The sequence below is a fragment of the Bombyx mandarina genome, chromosome 02 (assembly GCF_030267445.1).
Source record: "Bombyx mandarina strain Sakado chromosome 02, ASM3026744v2".
NCBI lineage: Eukaryota > Metazoa > Arthropoda > Insecta > Lepidoptera > Bombycidae > Bombyx > Bombyx mandarina.
The window spans coordinates 2,893,874-2,917,414 of record NC_143209.1 but is presented as its reverse complement, the minus strand read 5'-3'; the positions used below and the strand labels follow the sequence as shown (position 1 = coordinate 2,917,414).

General features: G+C 39.1%; 1 protein-coding gene across 1 annotated transcript; it reads left to right on the top strand.

The window, feature by feature from the left end:
• Positions 1 to 4,459: 4,459 nt before the first annotated feature.
• Positions 4,460 to 22,839, top strand: gly (acetylglucosaminyltransferase). The gene is made up of 9 exons (XM_028172897.2): positions 4,460 to 5,107; positions 7,708 to 7,829; positions 11,239 to 11,452; positions 12,231 to 12,309; positions 13,261 to 13,410; positions 14,947 to 15,037; positions 19,820 to 19,924; positions 20,204 to 20,368; positions 21,086 to 22,839. The coding sequence occupies exons 1-9, from the start codon at positions 4,837 to 4,839 to the stop codon at positions 21,197 to 21,199; spliced, it is 1,311 nt and encodes a 436-aa protein (XP_028028698.2). The 5' UTR covers positions 4,460 to 4,836; the 3' UTR covers positions 21,200 to 22,839.
• The last annotated feature ends 702 nt before the right edge of the window (positions 22,840 to 23,541 follow it).

Genomic DNA, 23,541 nt, shown 5'->3' with positions numbered 1-23,541 from the left:
TCAAATAACGTTTTAGTTTAATACATTGATGGAAATTTACAGAGACTTCGATGGACTAGGCCATAAGCTCGTTCACTCATCTACGTAATCAATGAAAAAACTATTTCTTTAAAAGGCTTATGTTTGTATTAATCTATCTATCTATAACTAGTCAGGTCATAAATTCTGTCACATGTTTAATGTAAAATAATTGAAACAAGTTTATTCATTATGTAACCATTCATATACCAAAATGAACTTAACAAAACATAGATTCTTATGACACTAAAGTTTATTCAAAATGACCTCCGTGATTTTGAATACAGGCCTTCAATCTGCGCGGCCAGTCGTCTATCGCAGCACGAACGAGGTCCATGTCAATATCGGCGGCTGCCTTAATCAAGGATGTCTTGAGTGACTCCAAATTGGGATGAGGCTTTGAGCACGCCTTTTCCTCCAAGTGTTGCCATATCTTGTAATCTAACGGATTCAAATCTGGACTGGAGGAGGACCAGTCTTCGTGCCGGATGAAGTCGATTTCACGCGCCGCCAGCCAGTCTTGTGTGCTCTTCGCTCTATGAGCTGGCGCCGAATCTTGTTGGAATACCCAGTGCCTGTTATTGAACATGGTATGAGAAACAGGTTCCACAAGGTTCGTCAGGACTGTATTTTGATACACAACTGCATTCGTTTTTACACCTTTCTCACAAAAATGTACCTCTGTTAAGCCCCAATAAGAAACTCCCAACCATACCATGAGCGAGGATGGAAAATGACCTCGTTGGACACGCGGAATACGGTTGCTCGCTTCTTCACTACTGTGTGCGTACACCTTATCATTTTGTTTGTTGTAGCTCTCTTCTACGGTAAAAATTTTTTCATCCGAAAAAAGAAATCCCGATATTTTTTTCCCGCGTACCGCTTCAACAAAGCGCGGCATCTCTTCAGTCTCAGGTCCATTAGACAAGCATTCAAACGATGTCCTGTTTTTTTTCGATATGCCCGAAGCCCTAAGTCTTCATTTAACACCCTTTTCACCGTGGTTCTGCTTAACCCAAGGGCGGATCCAGGGGGGGGGTCATGGGGGTCATGACCCCCCCCTGAGCTGGTTCCAGGACCTAGGTGGACCACATATTGAACATAATGATTTAAAGACACAATACTTAGTCTGGCCATAAATACTGTTACAATTAAAAATAAACAAAATATTACATTTGAATTTGGAATCTGTCATTTTTATATGATTGCTCATTGAGTTTTCTCATTTTGGCGCCAATACATTGTACAATATTTTGCGATATTAAAATGGAGTGGGGTGATAAAGAAAACCGAATCGCTGTGATTGCATTGCTCAAAGTAGGTATGGAGCCAAATGCAATTTTTAAAACTCTTTAATAATGAATTAATGAATAATCTTTGAATTTTGAATTTTCTCCATACGCTTGGTATTAGTAAAATGTTTGTGTACCGGGCTATTAATAGGTGCAATGAGACCTCCTCTGTTTGTGACAGAAAAATATCTAGCCGTCCACGTAGTGTTCGTACGAAAAAGGTGGTCAAAGCAGTAAGGGAAAGAATTCGAAGAAATCCTGTCCGAAAGCAAAAGATTTTATCTCGGGTGATGAAGATAGCACCGAGAACCATGTCGCGTATTTTAAAAGTTGACTTAAGACTTGCAGCCTATAAGAGACCTAGTGGTCATTTCTTAACTGTGTGCTTAGTGCGAGTTTTCTAACATTCTCGATAGCGTAAAGTTAGCCCAATTTTTTATGCAGTTGGAACAGCGCCCCTAGTGGCAAACGTAGGCAAACGATCCCATTCCATACAAATATGAGCTAACTTTTACGCTATCGAGAACGTTAAAAAACTCGCACTAAGCGCACAGCATAGTTTAAAAGAGAATAGGGGGTAAAATCGAAACAACTACTGAAACGGTACGCAAAGGGAGGTCATAGAAAAATTTTGTTTACGGATGAGAATTTTTTTACAATTGAGCAACATTTTAACAAACAAAATGACCGTATTTATCAAGGCTCTAAGGAAGCTTCCCAATTAGTCGACAGAGTGCAACGTGGGCACTATCCGACTTCAGTGATGGTTTGGTAGGGTATTAGCTATGAAGGAGTGACTGAGCCATACTTTTGTGAAAAAGGTATCAAAACATCGGCACAAGTGTATCAAGATACGATTCTTGAGAAGGTAGTGAAGCCCCTTAACAACACCATGTTCAATAATCAAGAATGGTCCTTCCAGCAAGACTCGGTGCCAGGTCATAAAGCTCGGTCTACGCAGTCTTGGTTGGAAACGAACGTTTCGGACTTCATCAAAGCTGAAGACTGGCCGTCATCTAGTCCCGATCCTAATCCGCTGGATTTATGGTCAGTTTTAGAGAGTACGGCTTTCTCTAAACGCCATGATAATTTGGAGTCCCTAAAACAATCCGCACGATTAGCAGTGAAAAATTTTCCCATGGAAAGAGTGCGTGCTTCTATTGATAACTGGCCTCAACGTTTAAAGGACTGTATTGCAGCCAATGGAGACCACTTCGAATAAGCTTTTTATACTTTAAATTGTTTTATATTTATGTATTAAACTAACACACTGTAAAAGTAATAAATGTTATTTGCAATAGAATTTTTTTTCCTTTGTTTCAGTATTTATAGCAAGACTAGGTATATTGTTGCTCCTTATATTGCTCCTTAATTAATTTAATATAATATAATAACTTTGTATGATGGCAAATGTTTGGGAACGAACGCATCGAAAATTTGAATTTTACCGCGCCACACTCGCGCGCGCTTGTTGACTACGTAACGTCTAGCTAGGCCTAACCTCAAATTGAATCCTAACCTCAATCGGAATCGGAACGACTAAACTTCAACATATCATAACATAGTTCTAAGTTAAAAAACTAAAATTTCTTTATACCTTTAATATGCTTATACCTTTAATGTGCTTATAATAAAATACCTACTTTTTACTTGTATCTATTGTTATCAAAATTAAATTATAAGTTCTTGACTTGACCATGACTATGTGACCCCCTCCTGGCACCAAAGCTGGATCCGCCCTTGGCTTAACCCCATCTGAAGGGCCAACAGTTTCTGCTTACGTTTGGGATTTCTTTGAATTCGCGCCTTCACAGCTTTTATCACTGCTGGAGTCCTAACAGACCGAGGGCGACCACTTCTTGACCTGTCATCTACACTAGAGTCTTCATTGTATCGTTTGATGGTACGATAAACGAATCTTTTGGTTATATTAAAATTTTTCAGTATGTTAAAAATTTGAATTGGCGCGTAACCGCAACGATGCAACGCAATAACTGCAACACGGTCTTCTTTAAGCGTCCACTCCATATTTAAAAATGAGTAAAATTCTAAAAGTATACATTTTTATTTTCATGAACAATTCGAAATTCGAATTCAATAAACTTTTTTGTGGCCAGCATTCTAAAAGAAAAGTTTTTACTGTGTGACAATACTTATGACCTGACTAGGTATATATAAAAATGAATTGCTGTTCGTTAGTTTCGCTAAAACTCGAGAACGGCTGGACCGATTTGGCTAAATTTGGTCTTGAATTATTTGTGGAAGTCCAGAGAAGGTTTGAAAGGTTGTTATTTTTCCTTTGATATGTCCGTCGGACGGATTTTTTTTTGTTTGTTTTAAGTTTATTTTATACAAAAATTTGTCTTTTATTTATCGATTGAGGCACTACGAAGTCTGCCGGGTCAGCTAGTCCATAATAATTAAGACCCTGTATAAATTTTATTGAATGGATCATAATTAATATTGGTTAATATCTTCGAAAATAAATACATTTTTAAGCGTTTTACTATGATTATGGCTGCTATATCTCTACTAAAACTGCCCAAATAAAAAGTACAAGAAAGAAAGTAGACAAATTTATCTGCTCATAACGTCAGTTAATTAATTTGTTTGATATTATAACCAATTAGAATAATTCTAAAACGAAAGAAATCAAATAAAATGGAAGCTATTTACTGAGACTTCAGTGGGTTGTTTATGAAAATACGAGAAGCCATGACTTGCGACTTCGATAATTTTTTCCATATTTGTGACCTTTCACAGATGCGAAACACCTTTAAGAAATCACATTTGTTACACGTTAAGCTTGAAAAACACAAAAATAACAAAATAAAATAATTTACACATCGTTGCTATCGTGTTCCTGTAAAAAAGACCCCATGGAGTTTCCAAAGTCACCTAGTACTAATATTTTCGTGATTCGTCTCTCCGTGATCATCGCGTTTGCAACTTATGTGAAATAGTATATTAAAATGAAAAAAATGTGATAAGACTCGTTAAATATTATTGTTTATAAATCAACTTCAAATAATTTCGCTCCAATCCAATTTACAAATGGATATGCAAAATTAAGTTAGGAATTGGCCAAAAGGCTAGAATCCTGTCCACAAAATAATTTTAAAAAAACTACAACTGTCAAATGTCAATGTAATTTATTTTGGTTTGTTGACGGCTTCGACGAAAGATGATATTTGACGTGTCCATCAGGCATAAGCCACAGATGTTTGTTGTGATAGCGTAACTTGATTTATAAAATACAAATTTACGAATTTTAAATTAGAATAAAGCTTAGAATTCAGCTTCCCAAACGGATCTTATGACTAAAATTTTTCATAATATACTATTTATATTTAAAGATAGATTAATTTTCATTTAAACTTACCCTGTTGGTTGAAAAACAATTAGGATTTCCTGTGTACTACATTCATTAAAGTTGAATAAACGTTTTGTAGCCAGTAAATATGATACTCCATTATTGACACAATAGAATATTCTTGTACCGAATAAACCACTCATATATAAAAAAATGCGCCTGAATGTAAGAAAACTATTGTTTGTTAGTTGCGGTGTTTTATTGTTGTGGTTCATCGTCTCTTACTCGTCGATTATCGAGGTGCCGAGGTCTATAACCTCTAAGGACACAGCAGCCGACGTAGAAAACAAATTAGGCAGACTTCAGAAGAAAATTGATGACCAAATGCTGGAAAGCAAAACACTGTTGCAGAAAGTGAAAAATGAATTGAAAAAAAAAACGCAATCCAAGGAGTCTTTAATTCAGTACTCTGATGAAATTATTGGTAAGCTAATTATATGTATATTTATAAATCATAGTGATTAAATTTTAACATATTTTCATTGAAATCCGAAAATTGTAATTTGAATTTGGGTTGCACCGTTGAAGACACACTCTGCATCCAATGGTGAATTTAGTCATTCTATTTTGCAGGCATCATATACTTTTAACTGCTTGTAATATGTAATTTGCTATTCTCTTGCAATGCTTTTATTATATTGTTATAGTTTTGCCAGTTGTCATAGGTATATCTTTGTACGGTTCCATATACTCGGATAGTAAAATTTTTGAGTGTATATCCACAACTTGTAGCTTATCACTGTAGTAAAAGTTTCAACTAAAAAAAATTCTAAACATCTGTTTTAAAGAAATATAATTGTCAATATTACATAAACTGATGAATTTCATACTTACTGTCATCTCTTGGAACGGACGGTATATGTTAAATCATAATTGACTGCAGGTGTGGTGTGATATTTATATGCTACATTACCACTTAACACCATATGGGCTAAGCCTTTTGTGAATATGCAGCAAAAACCTAATTCTATTCCATGCCCTGTAAATCTATAAAAACGTAGTCGAAATTGTGATTATATTTCCTTTTGCGTCACTACCATCCTAGTATACAGAATTTCTATGCATCATTACTACATACAATAGATGTATTAAATTACAATGATTGCATAGAAAACACCTGTGCACATACAGGCACAATAAGCTAATAATATTTAACATGTGTTAAGTTAAGCTACGTAAGTTTATTATTGATTGACGTAAATAATACAGTTAATACAAACATGTTTTCTTTTACCCATTGTTACTCATTCCATAGACATTTTGAATGTCACCAGCGACTTTGAGGCTCTATGTCTCAATGGCTATGAATATATTATTTTTTTGAACGTTTTATATTTAGTACGTATTTTATTAGAAAAAATTGTACCGGTCTCTGGGATTTAAACATCGCTAATGTCACATCACTTGAGTAGACCTAGCGTCTTATCCTTTAGACCACATCTACTCTTCGATCGAGATGCAATGATGCAATGAGAAGCAATGATTTTGCTATCCTTTAACTTAATAGTAATAGACTATAAAACGAATTCTCCTAGTATATATATGTTGTGCGGATTCCGTCAGGATTTCAACGAGGTGGGCTAAGTAACAAAGACACGAATTGTTCTGAGCGTTTACAGCTATCTGTATTGTTCACACTATTATTTAACCCTTTGGGTTCCTTTATCACGATATAGACATTTAATCAGTTTTGCAAGGTTCCGATATTTCGATATATCGCAAACGCCATGATAACAGACAAACAATACTGTGGGTACACTTTTAGAAGCTGAAAAATCGTATCTACCCTCTTTCTAGTCCGTTTTTGATTCAAATTCAAATTCAAAATCATTTAATTCAACTTAGATGTCAGAACACTTGTTGAATGTCAAAATATAAATAACAATGTTAACTCTACCACCGGTTCCAAAAAAAGCCACAGACCTGAGAAGAACCGGCGAAACAAACTCAGCAGGCTTTTTTTTGTTTTTTCTCAAATATTTTCTTTTTTTTTAAATAAGTAACAATTGAAATAGACATTAAACCCGAAAATCACGGTAAGGACCCGTTAAACAATAACGTGCCTAACAAAAACACATTGTGGTTCAGTTTGAAAACGTAATATGATCACGGGCGGACTCGTAACCGCCTAACGTTTTAATGTTCGTTACATTTCACATCTGCTCCCGGATCAGGTTACCGTTTGTATCGCGTTTACCAATAATACGTTACCATTTGCTTTTGTTATCAGTGTGTTTTGATAACCTTGTCACCGTATTTTCATCGCATTCTCTGTTCATGTTCATTTATCTTTGTGGGTCGATTCGTCGAGTTCTTAACGTCTATTACGCCCCTTGGATACCGTCGACATGAGATCGAAGTTAATTTGGTAAATTAGCGAATACCGAGCACAATTAACTGTGATTATTGCTAAATAAATATAATATGTGTGTACATGAAATACGTCCATTTGAAAACCGCCCTTCCCCAACTTGTCTATTTGGTTTCAAATAGTTACAAAAGCCGATGAGACATAAGGTCTCAATTGGGTTGCATATCGGCTGTACTTCAAACTGGAACGCATGCCTGCTACGCGACATAGACAGGATGTGACCACGCGATTTTTTTTTTAATTTTATTGCTCAGATGGGTGGACGAGCTCACGGCCCACCTTATGTTAACAGGTTACCAGAGCCCATAGACATCTGCAACGTAAATACCGCCACCCATCTTGAGATCTGAGTTCTAAGGTCTCAGGATAGTGCAACGCCTGCCCCACCCTTCGAACCGAAACGCATTACTGCTTCACGGCAGAAATAGGTGGGGTGGTGGTACCTACCCGTGCGGACTCAAAATATGTCCTACCACTAGTAAAAACGCGTGCAGTGTCTATATGTCCTATCAAAAATAAAGGTAGGTCGCAGTATCTTGGGTTATTACGGAGATAGCTTGCCGTTCTCCAGTGAATGCAGCTTTACGATTCCCAAGAGAAAGTTTGGGCTGATGCTATCAGATGGAGTTTAAACATATTTCGACTTGTTCCAGATGGTCCAACAATACTACCGGTGCTTGTGATCGCCTGCGACCGGGTCACAGTTAAAAGGTGCCTTGACAATCTAGTCAAGTTCAGACCGGACAAGGAAAGGTTTCCGATCGTAGTAAGCCAAGTAAGATTCAATTGTGTAATTGCAAAAGATATACATCATCTTTCTCCTGTCCTTCTCCCAGTTACCTGGGGTCGGTGCAATATGTCTTCTTCTTCCATGCTCCACTATCATATACCATTTATTTGCTCACTCTCCCCGTACAAATGTCTTCTCACGCAATCCATCAATTTCTTCTTCTAAAGCCTTCCAAAAATATATATATGTGTGTGTGTGTGTATTAAAAGTAATCCTAAAATAAAGCGGTATATAGTGCTGATTGCTAACGTTTATGTTATTGCGATTTTAAATCGCGCTAGTGATTTTAAAACAAACATGCTCAAATAGCAAATCGATTTTTTTTGAACCTGTCGATACTGATCAAAGATTTTGCTGCACCAGAAATCAATCATCAAGAAATAAGTGTTGTCTTTAACTTAAAAGGGGAGATGTTAGGTAAAGAATGTGATTATATGGGCAACACTGCCAGTCTGTGCATCCGCCATTAAACAAGTCACACTGAGCTCATGTCGTTTTACTCTAAAATATATCTACACGCCACAACCCTGTCATCCCACGACTTCATAAGAATGAAGTTCTGGTATCGTCATTGGTTCTCGACATGTTTTGAATTCTGTGAAAATGACGTACAAACAAACAAACAGCAATACATAACAAGCTAATAAAAAAGCGTGCTTAAAATCAAATAGCGCTCCGAATATTTGATTGAGATTTATCAGACGTTTTCAAGTTCGTAAAACGAAATATAAATAAAGTTATTGGGTATTTATTTATACGTACCTTGGTGAGTATTACGTGTGTCGTGGCATAATAAATTGAGCAACCCTTGCATTAGACACCTTCGGCTCTAACAGCAGGAGTAGAAACCCCGGTAACCGTACTCATCGAACTCGGCAAAGAGTTCGACGTGCAACCTAATCTAAACATCAGCCCGTTGAGTTTCTCGCCGGATTTTCTCAGCGGGTCGCGATTCCGATCCGGTTGTAGATTAATTCGCGAAGCAACTACTCTTTAGTTGTTAGGTCTCTCTTTGAGGCGCTCGGGTAGCTGTTAGCAAATCCCGCCCCTTCTGGCTGAGCCCTTACTCGCCCACCTGTCCTTGTGAAACTGGAGCCTTGGACTGTGAAACCCTTATCATATAAAATTAAAAAAATGGAGTTCGACCGGTCACATTGAGATGTGAAGTCGCATACCATACTCATTTATTAGTATTAAACACTGTAACGTATAACGTATGATATATTGTGACACTGAGGCCATCTGTGGCCATCATAGAACACAAGATATTTGACATAATTATGCTTGAATCTCGCTTACGACATTTTCAAGGTAAGCTTGCATATATAAAGTTCCGAACAACAACATTCGGACCGTTGGTCTACCGAGCAATACCTATCACCTTCCCTTTTTTATTGCCCTTGTAGGCAGACGAGCACACGGCCCACCTGATGGTGAGTGGTTACCGTCGCCCATAGACTTCAGCAATGCCAGGGGCAGAACCGAGCCGCTGCCTCCGTCGTTAAGCATTCCACAAGGCACCCAAATATCGTGGCTGAGTGGTCGAGAAGCGGTACTGTAAGGTACGACAAACTAACACTAAAAACAAAGCAATATTCTTCTACAAGCCTACATTATGTGGGGTCGGCGTACGTCCTCTTCTCATTGGTATGAAAAAACTCAAGAGGTAAAACTCATGCGAAATCCTTATGTGGTCATAGGGATTTTGCATATATTAAGGTCATAGGGAATTTGCAAGAGTTTTACGACCGGCGAAGGGGTTTTGCATATAGGGATTTTACATGAGTATTAAGACCGGCGAAGGGATTTTGCATATGTGTTCATAGGGATTTTGCAAGAGTTTTACAACCGACAAAGGACTTGCATATGTGGTCATAGGGATTTCGCAAGAGTTTTACGACCTGGCTGACGTGAACCCTACATGGCTTAAATCTCCATGCATCCATAGCTACGTGCCATAGGGTAGTAAAAGCTAATAAAAATGGCCTTAATCACATATTCCGTGATTATATTAAGACGTCGGTTCATAGTTAATCTGCGATTGTTTCAAACAGGCCTTAAGCAGTTTAGATTATATATGCCCGTTATCAGCGAATACGACGCAATTCGGCGATTATTACGGTGCCGATAAGCTATCACAACGCTTGGTACGTTGTTCAAGGATCCGCTAACTGTGTAGTACTATTGATTATAATCTTTTTAAAACGCTTTTATTTTCGAATCTTTTTTTTTTAGGCTTAAATGGGTGGACAAGCTCACGGCCCACATGGTGTTAAGTGGTAACCGGAGCCGATAGACATCTACAACGTAAATGCTGTCACCCACCTCGAGGTTTGAGTTGTAAGGACACAGTTTTAACAGTCCAACAGCATTACTGTTTCATGACAGAAATAAGCGGGGTGGTGGTACCTACCCGTAAGTCCTACCACCAGTAAACCCAAGAGATCCTACCACCAGTAAATTATTTAATATCATGTTGCCTGAATGCGTGTGGCGGCATTTACGTTGTAGTTGTGTATGGGCTCCGGTAACCACTTAATCACTAGGTGGGCCGTGAGCTCGTGCACCCATTTAAGCAATAAAAATAAAATTAAATAATAAACTGTTGGTACGCGTGGACTTGTAAACGAACGCGCAGCGTGGTATTAAATTCACCTGGGTCCATGCACGGCACAACACGACCGTCACCCATCTTGAGACGTGAGGTTTGAGACTGAATCGTATAGTGACTATGAAAATTACAGTTTTTGCGGGTTTGATTGTTATTACACTACTTTAGTCCTTCACCGAGGAAATCATCCATGAAGTTGAACTAAGTACGTTATTTAGAAATTAGAAAAATTGTTAACCCGTCTGCAGGATTCGAACATCGGCACAGTCGCATCACACGATACGAATGTACCGAGAAGTCTTATTCTTCAGGCCACGACGACTTGTAATGTCTAGAATCGTCAGCATCAGCACATTAACCGCTCTGTGTAATATAACGATTTCGTGTATAGACGTTGTGATAAAAAATAATTATGAATAAAGGATTGCTGGTGGCCCGGAGGCCTTTCCAGTTTCACCAGGATCGGTGGGCGAGCAAAGGCTCAGCCAGGAGGTGTGGAATTTGCTAACAGCTGCCCGAGCACCTCCGAAGGAGATCTGACAATTCAAGAGCGGCTGCTTCGCGAATGAAACTACTACCGGATCGGAATCGCGACCCGCTGAGAAGATCCGGCGAGAAACTCAGCGCGCTGATGCATGGGTTAGGTTGCACGGTTACCGGGGTCCCTAAGCCTCCTGCTAGTGTTAGAGCTGAAGGCGTCTAAGGCAATGGTTATTGGATCTGATGGATCCGTAACGACGTGTAGTGATATCGTCTGTCCCTAACAAAACTTATTTCCTATAGGATTGCGGTCACAACGCCACTTACCAAGTGATACGTAGCTTCACCGATGCGGATCCGTCGATAAAGGTCATACTGCAACCGGATTTATCCGAGATACCGCTTCCGAAGGTCAAGGTCAAGCTGAAAGGCTACTACAAGATCGCAAGGCATTTCAAATTCGCCTTAAATCACATGTTCAATACGTTGAATCACGAGGCTGTGATAATTGTTGAAGGTGAGTACTGATTGTGATGCTTGAATAGTCTAGGCCTAACTGGATTAACCCCTTCGGCTATCGGCGAATAGGCAGGGAGAAAAAAAAGATGATTACTGTTATCTGTGGCCGGAGTACGCTTGTACACGGAAATAGGTCGATTCAAAACGTGATGATAATGGAAACAAACAAAGGTGTACAGTGATGTCGAAAAGTGCATGGATCGTACAGTGAGATACATCGTATAAACCTACAACTAACGCCATCTGTCAATCTATATGCTGTAACTGATCAGTCGTATTATTATTATTTTTTATTGCTTAGGTGGGTGGACGAGCTCACAGCCCACCTGGTGTTAAGTGGTTACTGAAGCCCATAGACATTTGCAACGTTAATGCGCCACCCATCTTGAGATATAAGCTCTAAGGTCTCAGTATAGTTACAAAGGCTACCCCACCCTTCAAGCCGAAATGTATTACTGCTTCACGACAGAAACAGGCAGGGCGTTGGTGCCTACCCGCGCGGACTCACAAGAGGTCCTATCACCAATAAAAATACATATAATATAATATAAACCTACAACTAACGCCATCTGTTATCTATAGGCTGTAACTGGTTAGTTGTAGTATTATTTTGTTGGGTGTGTAAATTTAAATGCTTGAAGATCTTTTGTGTTGAGGGTCAATGAAGTACCGGACATTGACCGGGCAAGCCTCCTGAGGTACTTATATCCTGCAATAGATATCTGTCGGATGATAATGATGAAAAGTATAGTTCGAGAAACTGCTGAATATTTCAGATGACCTGGACATTTCGCCGGATTTCTACGAATATTTCTTGGGCACGTATCCTTTACTGCAAAAGGATCCTAGTTTATGGTAAGTTTTCTACTGTTTATTTATTTATTTATTTATATATCGACAGCTTTATAGGTCAGACTATCCTGTGACGTAGTTTTTACATAGAAATGATTCGATTTCGTCGTGTCCTGGCCGGTGGTAGCCTAAGAGGCTATTACAGCTACACCCGGACGGGAGGCGAGCTCATGGGCGCAACCTGAGGGAATTTGCTAACACCGTAAGGGTACACCGGCCGTCTTATCGTTTAGCGGCTCGCTCCGGCTCCGCTCGGGTCTTTAGCCAAAATTTCAACGATATTTGACGTTGTTTTATTTAAAAAAAAAAATAGAACACTTATTGCGGCATAACTATAATAGTCAGACATATGCTGTCGGGACACTTTTCGTAAATAATAATGTGTTCTACAAAGTCGTAGTACATTATTTTATTCTATCATCAATAGTTTTCGCAGCGCACGCGCTGTAAAAAATATTTTAGGTAATTTTTTTTACTCCTTCGGTTACATTATTGGAGTTTTAGTAAGAATCCCTAATTTTTTTCAAAAAAGTTTATAGCCTATGTCACTCGGGATTAGTGTAGCTTCCCAACAGTGAAAGAATTTTTCAAATCGGTTCAGTAGTTTCGGAGCCCATTCAATACAAACAAAAAAACAAATCTTTCCTCTTTATAATATTAGTATAGATAACCCAATGAGTTTCTCGCCGGATGTTGTCTCAGTGGGTCGCGTTTTCGATCCGGTGGTAGATTCTGCGAAGGACTGCTCTTGCTAGGGTTCGTGTTAGCAACACTCCGTTTAGAGCCCCGTGAGCTCACCTACACGTTAGGTTGAAGCTGAAATAGCCTCCCAAGGCTATTAGAATAGGTAGGAGAAAAAATTGCGTATAAGTAATGTTCCTTCACCATTCTTTTACAGCATTTTAAAGTTGCATTGGGCGTAATTGTTGCTAATGTCGAATCCATCCGTCTCAGGTGTATATCGGCGTGGAATGACAATGGGAAGAAAGACATCATAGACCTGACCAGGCCGGAACTGTTGTACAGGACGGACTTCTTCCCGGGCCTCGGGTGGATGCTCAGGAAGGAAATGTGGACCAGACTCGAGCCGATATGGCCTCCGGCGTGAGTACGGATGATCACGAGTGGAACGCACACGCGATATTGATTGGACTAGGTAACCTGGTGTTAAGTGGTAGCTGATAGTCAAGGCAAAGTGAACGAACTCAAATTGCAGCCGTATTCCTAGGCAGGTAGGCTAGACTTACTGTTGGTAGGACCTCTTGTGAGTCCGCACGGGTAGGTACCACCGCTCTGCTTATTTCTGCATTGAAGTGGTAATGCGTTTCGGTCTGAAGGGTGGGGTAGCCGTTGTAATTATACTGAGACCTTAGAACTTATATCTCAAGTTGGGTGGTCCATTTACGTTGTAGACGTCTATGGGCTCCAGTAACCACTTAACACCAGGTGGGCTGTGAGCTCGTCCGCACATCTAAGCAATAACAAAAAAAAAAGAAGGTGGTTCTGCCCCTGGCTTTGCTGACGTCAATGGATTACGGTAACCACTCACCATCAGTTGAGTCGTGTGCTCGTCTGCCTACAAGGACAATAAAAGAAAAGCTTTTGCAGTTTTGGTTTTTTATTACACGATTTTGTTCCTTCACCGTGGAAGTCAATCGTGAATTCATTAGAAAAATTGGTACCCGCCTGCGGGATTCGAACACCGGTGCATCGCTTCATACGAATGCACCGGACGTCTTATCCTTTAGGCCAAGATTACATCTATTTTTATCACTCGCTTTGGAGAGTCTTGAAGTATTTTGCGTCCACGGTTTTGGGTAAGACGCCCGGTATACTCGCGTATCGAAGCGGAGGCTCCAATTTTTTTAACGATATATGAGGTCGTCTGCCGGCAAAAGTGGCCTAACCCACAATTTTTCATATTCGTGCTTATACATATATATGGCAATTTATTTAAAACGTTATAATTTTTTTAACGCAAAACCGGCCTTCCCCATTTTCACCCATAGATAACAGATGGCTTTGTAAATATTGTTTTTGCGCGTATTGCTTTTGCCTTCGAAGCAGTGAAAAAGTAAATTCGAACCTCATTATCTCCATACTATAGTAAGATTTTGCGCTGATACACTCATGTTTAAAAAAAATTTTTTTAAAAACTTTGGCAAGAAATTACTGTATTTAACTTGGTCTGCATTGTTCTATTTCGTGTTGATTCGTGTTTTAGTGGTTTTTTTATTGCCCTTGTAGCCAGACAAGCATACGGTCGATTTGATGATGAGTAGTTACCGTCGCCCATGGACCTCAGCAACGTCAGAGACTAGAGCCAATACGCTGCCTAATGTTAAGTTGTTTAAAAATCTAGACTATACATTAAAATTACAGCAATTTTTTTATTGCTTAGATAGGTGGACAAGCTCACGGCCCATTTCGTTCTAAGTGGTTACCGGAGCCCATAGACATCTACAACGTAAATGCCGACACCCACCTTTAGACATAAGTTCTAAGTTATCACTTTTAAGAGTGCAATTAAAAATCTCAAGTTTCAAACGACTAAGTTGAATTAACGAATTATCGATCTTGTGCCACTAGTGTTTAAGTTAAAAATCGTGCCTGCGTGAAAAAACCGTTGCGTTGCCTCAGATTCTTCGACGACTGGCTTCGCAATCCAGTCAACACCCAAGGTCGAGCCTGCATCAGACCGGAGATATCCAGGACGTATTCGTTTGGGAAGGTAAGTTCTTTAGGGAGGTGATGATAATAGGCAGATATTCCACCGATGTGATCCACGGGTGTGACAGCTCAGTAGACAGACGGTCTGAATGTTATGTGTATATATATATTCAGTGGTGGATTTACACTAGGGGTAGTCGGTGCAAGTGCCAAGGGCTGCAAAATTTTGAAAGTAAAAATTTTTTTTTAGTCTTATCAAGATTGCTCAATATAATTAATTAATAAAAATTTTTTAACTGATAATCAACAAATTCAATTCATCCATTATTTGTGAATTATAAATTTGGCACTTTTGGTAAAAGTTAACAATCAAAATGGTTTAATCAATTTATTTCCTTGGACATTTAAAATAACTAGTGGTCCCGCAGTAGTCGAAATTCGACTTTAATCACAGATTTCGCCAATATATATATATATATATGTCGAGCCACAACTATTATCACCATCGTCAGACATCATAGGGACGAATAGGTGATCGAGCTAAGAGAAATATTGAGTACGCCAATCACGTTGTTTTTTTTTTTTCTTTTGTCAGGAGGAAATCGCCGGTCTTCGGCAATCGAGCATGTCAGAGTCGAACTGACTAAAACCTCCTGTCGCTCAACAACCAACGTCCAAACCTCGTATGAGACAGAACTCATGAAAAGGCAAAGGGGGGAAAGTGAAGCGTTTAGTGCGGAGCACATCTCTCCCATCACCCTCCCCCTCGGGACGCCGGACTGACGGTCGTCGGCGATCCGAAGGCCGCCTACATGGCGCCGCACAGTGGGTCGATACTATGATTTGAGTGACTTAGGGACCAACTTGGTTTTTTAACAAATTTTTTTACGTAGATAGATAGAGTTCGTTAATCTCAATAATAATTGTTTTGGGCAAAAATTACAAAAACTTTATAGTTTGGTCAGAAAAATGTGTTTTGTGATTTTTTTGTATGGAGCGGGTCACATTAAATTAAATTCCTGCTAAGTACCGTGAGGTCCCGCTTTGAAACTTTATTTTTCTTACACCTTGTCTAGTCTACTATCATTTGATGCTATGAACATGTGCATAAAGTTGCAACTCTGCCAAATAAATGGATCGAAAAAAATGAATAAATACATAGAGTAAAAATCTTTATTTTTATTTTCGTAAGTCCTTTTAAGTTAAATTTGATATGGATTAGTAAGTACAAGCACGCAACGATACCCATAATTACATAATACCTAACAAAAATACATTTAGTAGGTCTTAATTAATCAATCTCTCTAAGTATTATATATTTTGTTTCACCATTCGATCTTTAGATCAGAAGACAAAAGAAGATTGTGTAAAATATCCTCATTAGTCGGCAGTCTACTTATCTTTCTAAAATAACAACTCTCTGTATATTTCCGAAAATCTTTATTGCGAGCTTCCGCTGCCTCTTCCGACAGTTTACCTATAGGAATGGCACGAAAGGCAAAGCTTTTTATTATTGTATATCACTACCATGTGCCAACAATTTATGGATACTGGAAGGCATATAATACTAGGGATATAAATTAATATACAATTCTGCAGTATATCTACAAAACTCGGAAAAATTGGAAAGGTCCACGCGCTCTCCAGATGCAACAGTCTGAAGAATCACGTGAAACCTCTCCATTAAATCTTTACGTATTCCTGTTATGCGGGCTGTTCCTTCTGCATTCCTGAAAAATTTTCTGGCAGTATTGCCATCATTGGTTGTTCCTGCTTCTTGCTTGACAACATCTATAAGTAAACCGTATTCCTTTTTAAACGCTTAAGGTATAGCGCTCTTTCTGATTGATATTTTTTCTTAGTCATCGCCCCTTGCAACTCCGTTTCTTGAAGTCCAAACGAAAAGACGCAAACAAAAAAATGTCATTTAAAAAATAATCTCACAGGAAACTACATAGAATGAAAAAATTGTGAAGTAATAAAATTATATTTACCGATATGAAGTAAGCACTCCATGCGTCTTATCCAGGCATGTAAAGATGGCATTCCATACTGGAATATTCCTTCATTATTTTCTCTTTGATAAGCAAGTGACTCCAAAAAAGTCTGACGGTTTTGCTTTGCAAATATCACAGACAGCAGAAAATGTTTCTGACAAATATAAGGTTATTTTGCCGTCTATCATCGTCATGTGCAATTGATGCTTAACTTCAACTTGTTTGATTTTTGATGGCTGAAGTCTTTCTATTTCTTCTGTTATGCTAGCTTTTATAATTGCCACTGTTGACTGCGTTTCTTTTATAAATTTAAACATTATTGGACGGCAACAAAAAGTTGATGAGGGTAGGTCGTTTTCCCAAACAATTGTTCCATCAAATTTCTGAAGCCTTATAGGAACTAGACTGGTCAAGAAAATAGATGAATCATCAAACTCTGTTTCAGTCTTTTGTTTATAATTACTTTGACCTGGGGCTCTATCAAAGCCTATTTGCTTATAAGCAGTAGCTCTCTTGCCGAGTCGAAATCCGAAGTAATCACATTTAAAAGCCTATATACCGCCAAGCTTAGTAATGCTTGCATTTTAATAGCAGCTCTTTCTTCATTAATAACTACCTCGTCTTTCCCTGGATAACATTTGGTCTTTTCTTGCTTAATTTTATATTAAGAAGGGTATAAATCGGACCCATTTTCATTTGCTGCTTCTCTTAGATTTATATACTGCCACTTACTTAATTTAAGTGAAACTAATAGTGCCTTATCGGGAGAATATGTACTACTTTTCACTTTACTTGTACTTAAACACTCCTTAACTTTTTCTAGATCTTCGGGGTGATTTGACAAATGGTTCATTATTTCTCCTACATCTTCATTTCCAGTGTTTCTCAAACTAGCAACTGTAGTAGCTTTCATTCATTTCATTTAATCCGGGGTTAACGAAAGCGATTGGTAAATTTGTTCAATGTGCCTGGATCCCAATTCTTCAAAAGGTTTTCGAGGTGTAAAAGTAGATGTCGAGGCTTCTGTAGTACATTAGAGCGTGGTACATTTTCAACATCTTCAGTATTAGAAATCTCGAGCCTTTCGTGTACAGTGTTGATATCTTCAGGTATCATGCCTTCGGGCCAGTTTATTGCACATTCGAACTAATCACATTTTTTTCTTATAAACTGTGCTAACATGCGACTACTTCGTTTCCATATTGCACTTATATTTGAACAAAAGTGCGTACAGAATTTTTGGGGCTCAACACTTTTCTCTTCGGTCACGTTCATTTAATTTTGTAGGAATTGAAAGTTTTTTATTATCAGACAGCGACTGTAGTTGCTCTCTTAAAATCATAAATAATCCTAAATTGTTAATAAAATTATCCATTATAACGGAAAAAGGAAGATCACGACGACAATCAGAAGATGTTAGTAGTAGTCCGAATAAACGAACACTAGTTAGTATATAATAAATATTGTCACTTTATACTTCCAGAGAGACACAAATGTGTACTATATTTTCTACTACCCAGTAATGGCTGCTTAACTAATTATCCTCAGTAACTAATGTTAACTATCCTAATAATTACAGAGATTGATTAATTAGAGACCTACTAAATGTATTTTTGTTAGGTATTATGTAATTATGGGTATTGTTGCGTGCTTGTACTTACTAATCCATATCAAATTTAACTTAAAAGCACTTACGAAAATAAAAATAAAGGTTTTTATTCTATGTATTTATTCATTTTTTTCGATCCATTTATTTGGCAGAGTTGCAACTTTATGCACATGTTCATAGCACCAAATGATAGTAGACTAGACAAGGTGTAAGAAAAATAAAGTTTCAAAGCGGGACCTCACGGTACTTAGCAGGAATTTAATTTAATGTGACCCGCTCCATACAAAAAAATCATAAAACACATTTTTCTGACCAAACTATAAAGTTTTTGTAATTTTTGCCCAAAACAATTATTATTGAGATTAACGAGCTCTATCTATCTACGTGAAGAAAAATCTTAAAAAACAAAGTTGGTCCCTAAGTCACTAAAATCATAGTATCGACCCACTGTGCGCCGGTTAGGGTGAGCTATCCTACGGAATACCCCGCTGGACCAGAACTAGCGTGGGTCGAGGATAGCCGGCCTTCCATCACCCGGATGCTCTTGCGTAAAACTCGTACAGAGCAGCGTGCACGTTGTCTTCTTAGGCCCCCCTCGCCGGTCCCCAGACCGACATGTGAAAGGGACCCGAAACACTTAGAGGGCCAGGGCCTGGGCGAGATCCGCCTCCCTGGCCCCCGCTCGACGGCGGCGGGATTGTGCGTCTCTCACGCGCCCCGCCGCCTCCTTCTGCGAGATGGTGCACTCGCAGAAGTCGAGCATCGCCTTCCACGACTCGTCGTCGCTGAGCATCGATGTCACAACACTCGGCAACGACAAGTCGTTTCCTATTTTTGCGACGAGGACACGGCGCCACCCCTCCCATGCGGGGCAGGTGACGAGCGTATGCTCTGCCGTGTCCAAGTCGCAACCATAATGGTGGCACTCTGCCGTCGGCTCGGCTGTGATCCGGTGCAGGAACTCACCGAAGCAACCATGCCCAGTGAGTACCTGCGTGAGCCGGAAAGTGAGGCGTCCTCTGTCACGATTCACCCAATCCACAAGGACCGGGCGAATTGCCTCGACGGTCCTACTACCAGTCGAAGGATCAGCCAGCCGTCTGGACCACGACTCCAGTACGGACCGCCGAGATTGGACGTTTGTTGTCTTAGAACGATTTAGAAATCATGCACAATGCAATTTCGAATATCAACCGCTATATCACGAATGCTCAAAAAGATCACAATAATGTTACAGATTGGCGTGAGTCAAGGACTGTTCTTCGATAAGCACCTTAGGAAAATACAATTGAATCTGGATTACGTCGAGTTCACTAAATTAAACTTAACTTATTTATTAAAGGTGAGCTATTTATTTATTTATTTAGACTGAAACGGTTCAGACTGAAATTGTTTTTAGGCTTGGGTAGTTTTTAGGTACCACCACCCCGCCTATTTCTGCCGTGAAGCAGTAATGCGTTTCGGTTTGAAGGACGGAGCAGCCGTTGTAACTATACTGAGACCTTAGAACTTATATCTTAAGGTGGGTGGCGCATTTACGTTGTAGATGTCTATGGGCTCCGATAACCACTTAACACCTCGTCCACCCATTTATGCAATAAAAAAATAATATATTTTTTAGGATAATTACGACGAGACCCTAACCTCTACGGTGTACTCCTTGCCGGAGGTGATGGCCGAGGATGTGATACTTGGCGAGATGGATTCCGCAGTCAGGGTCTCTTACTCCAATGCCAAGAGTTACCAGCGGGCCGCCAAGAAACTTGGCCTCATGGACGACTTTAGAGTGAGTTGAAAAGAGTGAACAAATAAGACTGCCCTGTATCCTTTACTGCTGATCTTTTAACCGGAGACTTTTTGGCGGGAACGCGAGGAGTGAAGTTGTGTGATTTGGTTTTATTTTGTCTGTTTAGTGTTTCTTCAGGTTTAAATGTGTAATAACGGTGGTTTATTAACTGTTTAATATAACTCTGAAATTGTGCACGAATGTGGGGAAATTAAACAAAGCCGCGGGAAGTAACTTCTCGGGATCCTCCAAAAAGTGACCACTGAAAATATCTTAGTAAAATGACCACCGTTTTACTGAGATTATATTTCATCATTAATATCTCAAATTAATGATCTTAATTTTATTTCATTTCGCTCCATATAACCATTTTTCATAAAAATAAGAATATAAATTAAAATAAAACACGACTTAAAGGTCTTAGTAACCAGATCAGAAAATCCTTAAAAAAAATAATCTATTAACCGTCGTCGCCGTGCCCGTCGCTTGCGACGAAGGGGTTGGTACGTGATAAAAAAGACCTCTGGAAACGCATTGAAGATGAATGCAGCGGTTCCAGGTAGTATGAATGAACTCTACTCCGATCTTCGCTAACTTATTTCCCTCTCAACATTAGTTCCCCTCGCCCGATCACACTTTTCGTAACGCGTAACTCGTCTCGCATTCACCAGCTTACCACCCAAGTTATAAGGAGCTTTACATATGATTATTTTTCAGAGCGGCGTCCCCAGGACCGCGTACAGAGGTATAGTGACGTGCTTTATTCGAGGTCGACGTGTTTATCTGGCCCCGGACTACCAGTGGACCAAGTACGACCCCTCGTGGGGCTAGCGGGGGAGGGGTCGGTGGGGGGGGGGTTGATGATTGCTCGTGTATTTTGGGCGTGCAGGGTGTGGGGGTTCTACGGTGTGAAGACAAAGAGAAGATCTTCCATCGAGCGGGATCTTTGCTTTTTTTTTTACTTTAGCTCCGTATAAAGGCCAATAGAAGTAATAATACATAATTACTTGAATGCGCGTAGGGCACCGGTGACCTACACTGCAGTCAACGTGTTATAGATCTAGTTATGTCTAAGGCGTAGACAGGCGATCGAGCTCACGGCCCGTCTGACGTGAAGCGGTCACAGGAGTCCATGGACATCATAAGCCGCCGCCGATCTTTAGAGGCGTGAGTTCTTCGAACTACTACTACAATAGCTATCCCACCCTCTTTCGTTCACTCTCGTGTTTGTATTAATTTTCTATTTTTGCGAAGTGAAACTTCTTTAGGCGCGTTGAGAGTAAAATTTAGCTCGCGACAGATTCGTTACGGCTAGAGAGAAAAGATACGATTTAGGACGAGCGAGAGTGAGAAAATAGACAGAGCGTCTCGCGAACCACTCGACCGTAGAGAGAGGAAAAAAGGAGCTAGGTCGTTTCTCTTATACACAGCATTCCCTATTACAAGAGAAATTTGATTTAAGGATGAATAATGAAGAAAACCACACTAATATTAAACACCGCAAAAGAAGTTTCACTTCTTTCACGTGCACCAATTTGCACGCGTTCCAGTTTTTTTGTTTTAATGTTTATTTAATCTATAAATAACTTTACGGACTATTTTCGAGTATGTATGTGCCGTTCAATTTTAGAGATTCAGATCAATACTGACCTGTTGACAAAATGATCCGGTTCGTACGACCCGTTCAGTCCAACGTTTGGATTACCGTTTATCACATCAATTTATGACGTAATTAATATTAATATAAAGTTTAGTATTGAATAACAGTTTAAAGGAACTGTTATAGTTCGATTGTTTACGTGAGATCAAAACAATTCAAATGCGTAATGCGTCATTATGCGACAACGAACGACTAAGCGAGACGGGCGCGGGTCGAGACCCGGCAACCCGAAATGACCCGAATGACCCGGGTTTTGAGACCCGGGTCGTTTGATTCGTTCGTTCGCGAACGACACATATCTATTTTCGAGTAGTCATTTCTTCAACTTGATATTGTTTAATTTTTTGTTTAAGCTGCGATATTTTTATTTGTATTTCGGTTGTATTTATTTTTGTCCCCGGTTACTATTATTATTACTATTGAGAATTGAAGACCGGTCGCTGTTTTGAGGTTTGGGCATATTTCCAGCAGTGTCGTCTTTGGGCCGATATGTAGAAATGTGTCATTAAGCATGTAAACGAACTGTCGACCGACCTGTTGGTAAGTGGTTAGTTAAACGAAAACCACGAGGCTATTACCAGCCTATTTCTGCCGTGAAGCAGTAATACGCTTCGGTTTGAAGGGTGGGGCAGCCGTTGTAACTATACTGAGAACTTAGAACTTATATCTCAAGGTGGGTGCCGCATTTACGTTGTAGATGTCTATGGGCTCCAGTAACCACTTAACACCAGGTGGGCTGTGAGCTCGTCCACCCATCTAAGCAATAAAAAAATAATAATTTTGTTTTTCATTTATTGATGCACAAAACAAATTACAATTATTACAGTATATATTAGCTAAATCGTACAAGTAGTACCTAAATATAATCTGGATTGTAATCTAAATGGTATGTGCACTCAGCAAACCCATATTAAAGTACATAACTTTGGCTATTGAAAACAAAATTACAAATAAAATAAAAAAATTACATATCGACGCTTGAAAGGCAAACGTGACTAAGCGACAATATTTGCTTTGTATATAAATGATAGGCAATAACCATATTCGATGCGCAAAAAATATATATTTCTAGGTCTATTAAAATCATTTCAATCCTACAGCTAAATTCATTAGAATATAATTTTTTAGAAATAGAATTTTGTTTTCAGGTATTTCAACTTTAAATTAGTCTACTGTATAGTTCACGCAGTGTCGCTTAGTCACGTTTGCCTTTCAAGCGTCGATATAAAAATAAAACTATGTGCCCAGAAAAAAAAAGGTATCCACATAAGTAGATAACAATACAACCAACACAAATATTATATTGATAACTAGCCATTGTTAAATATTGGTCGCAAACATTTCGTAATATTAAGTTTTTATTAATTATTTATTTATTTATTTAGCACGCGAACGTCAATAGATCAATATTAACGGCCAATCTATCGACTTTGTTACTGGCGTGTCAGCGAAAACTAATAATAATGTAAATAGATATGTTTAATTAGTACCAAGAACTTGTTACCAATAGTCT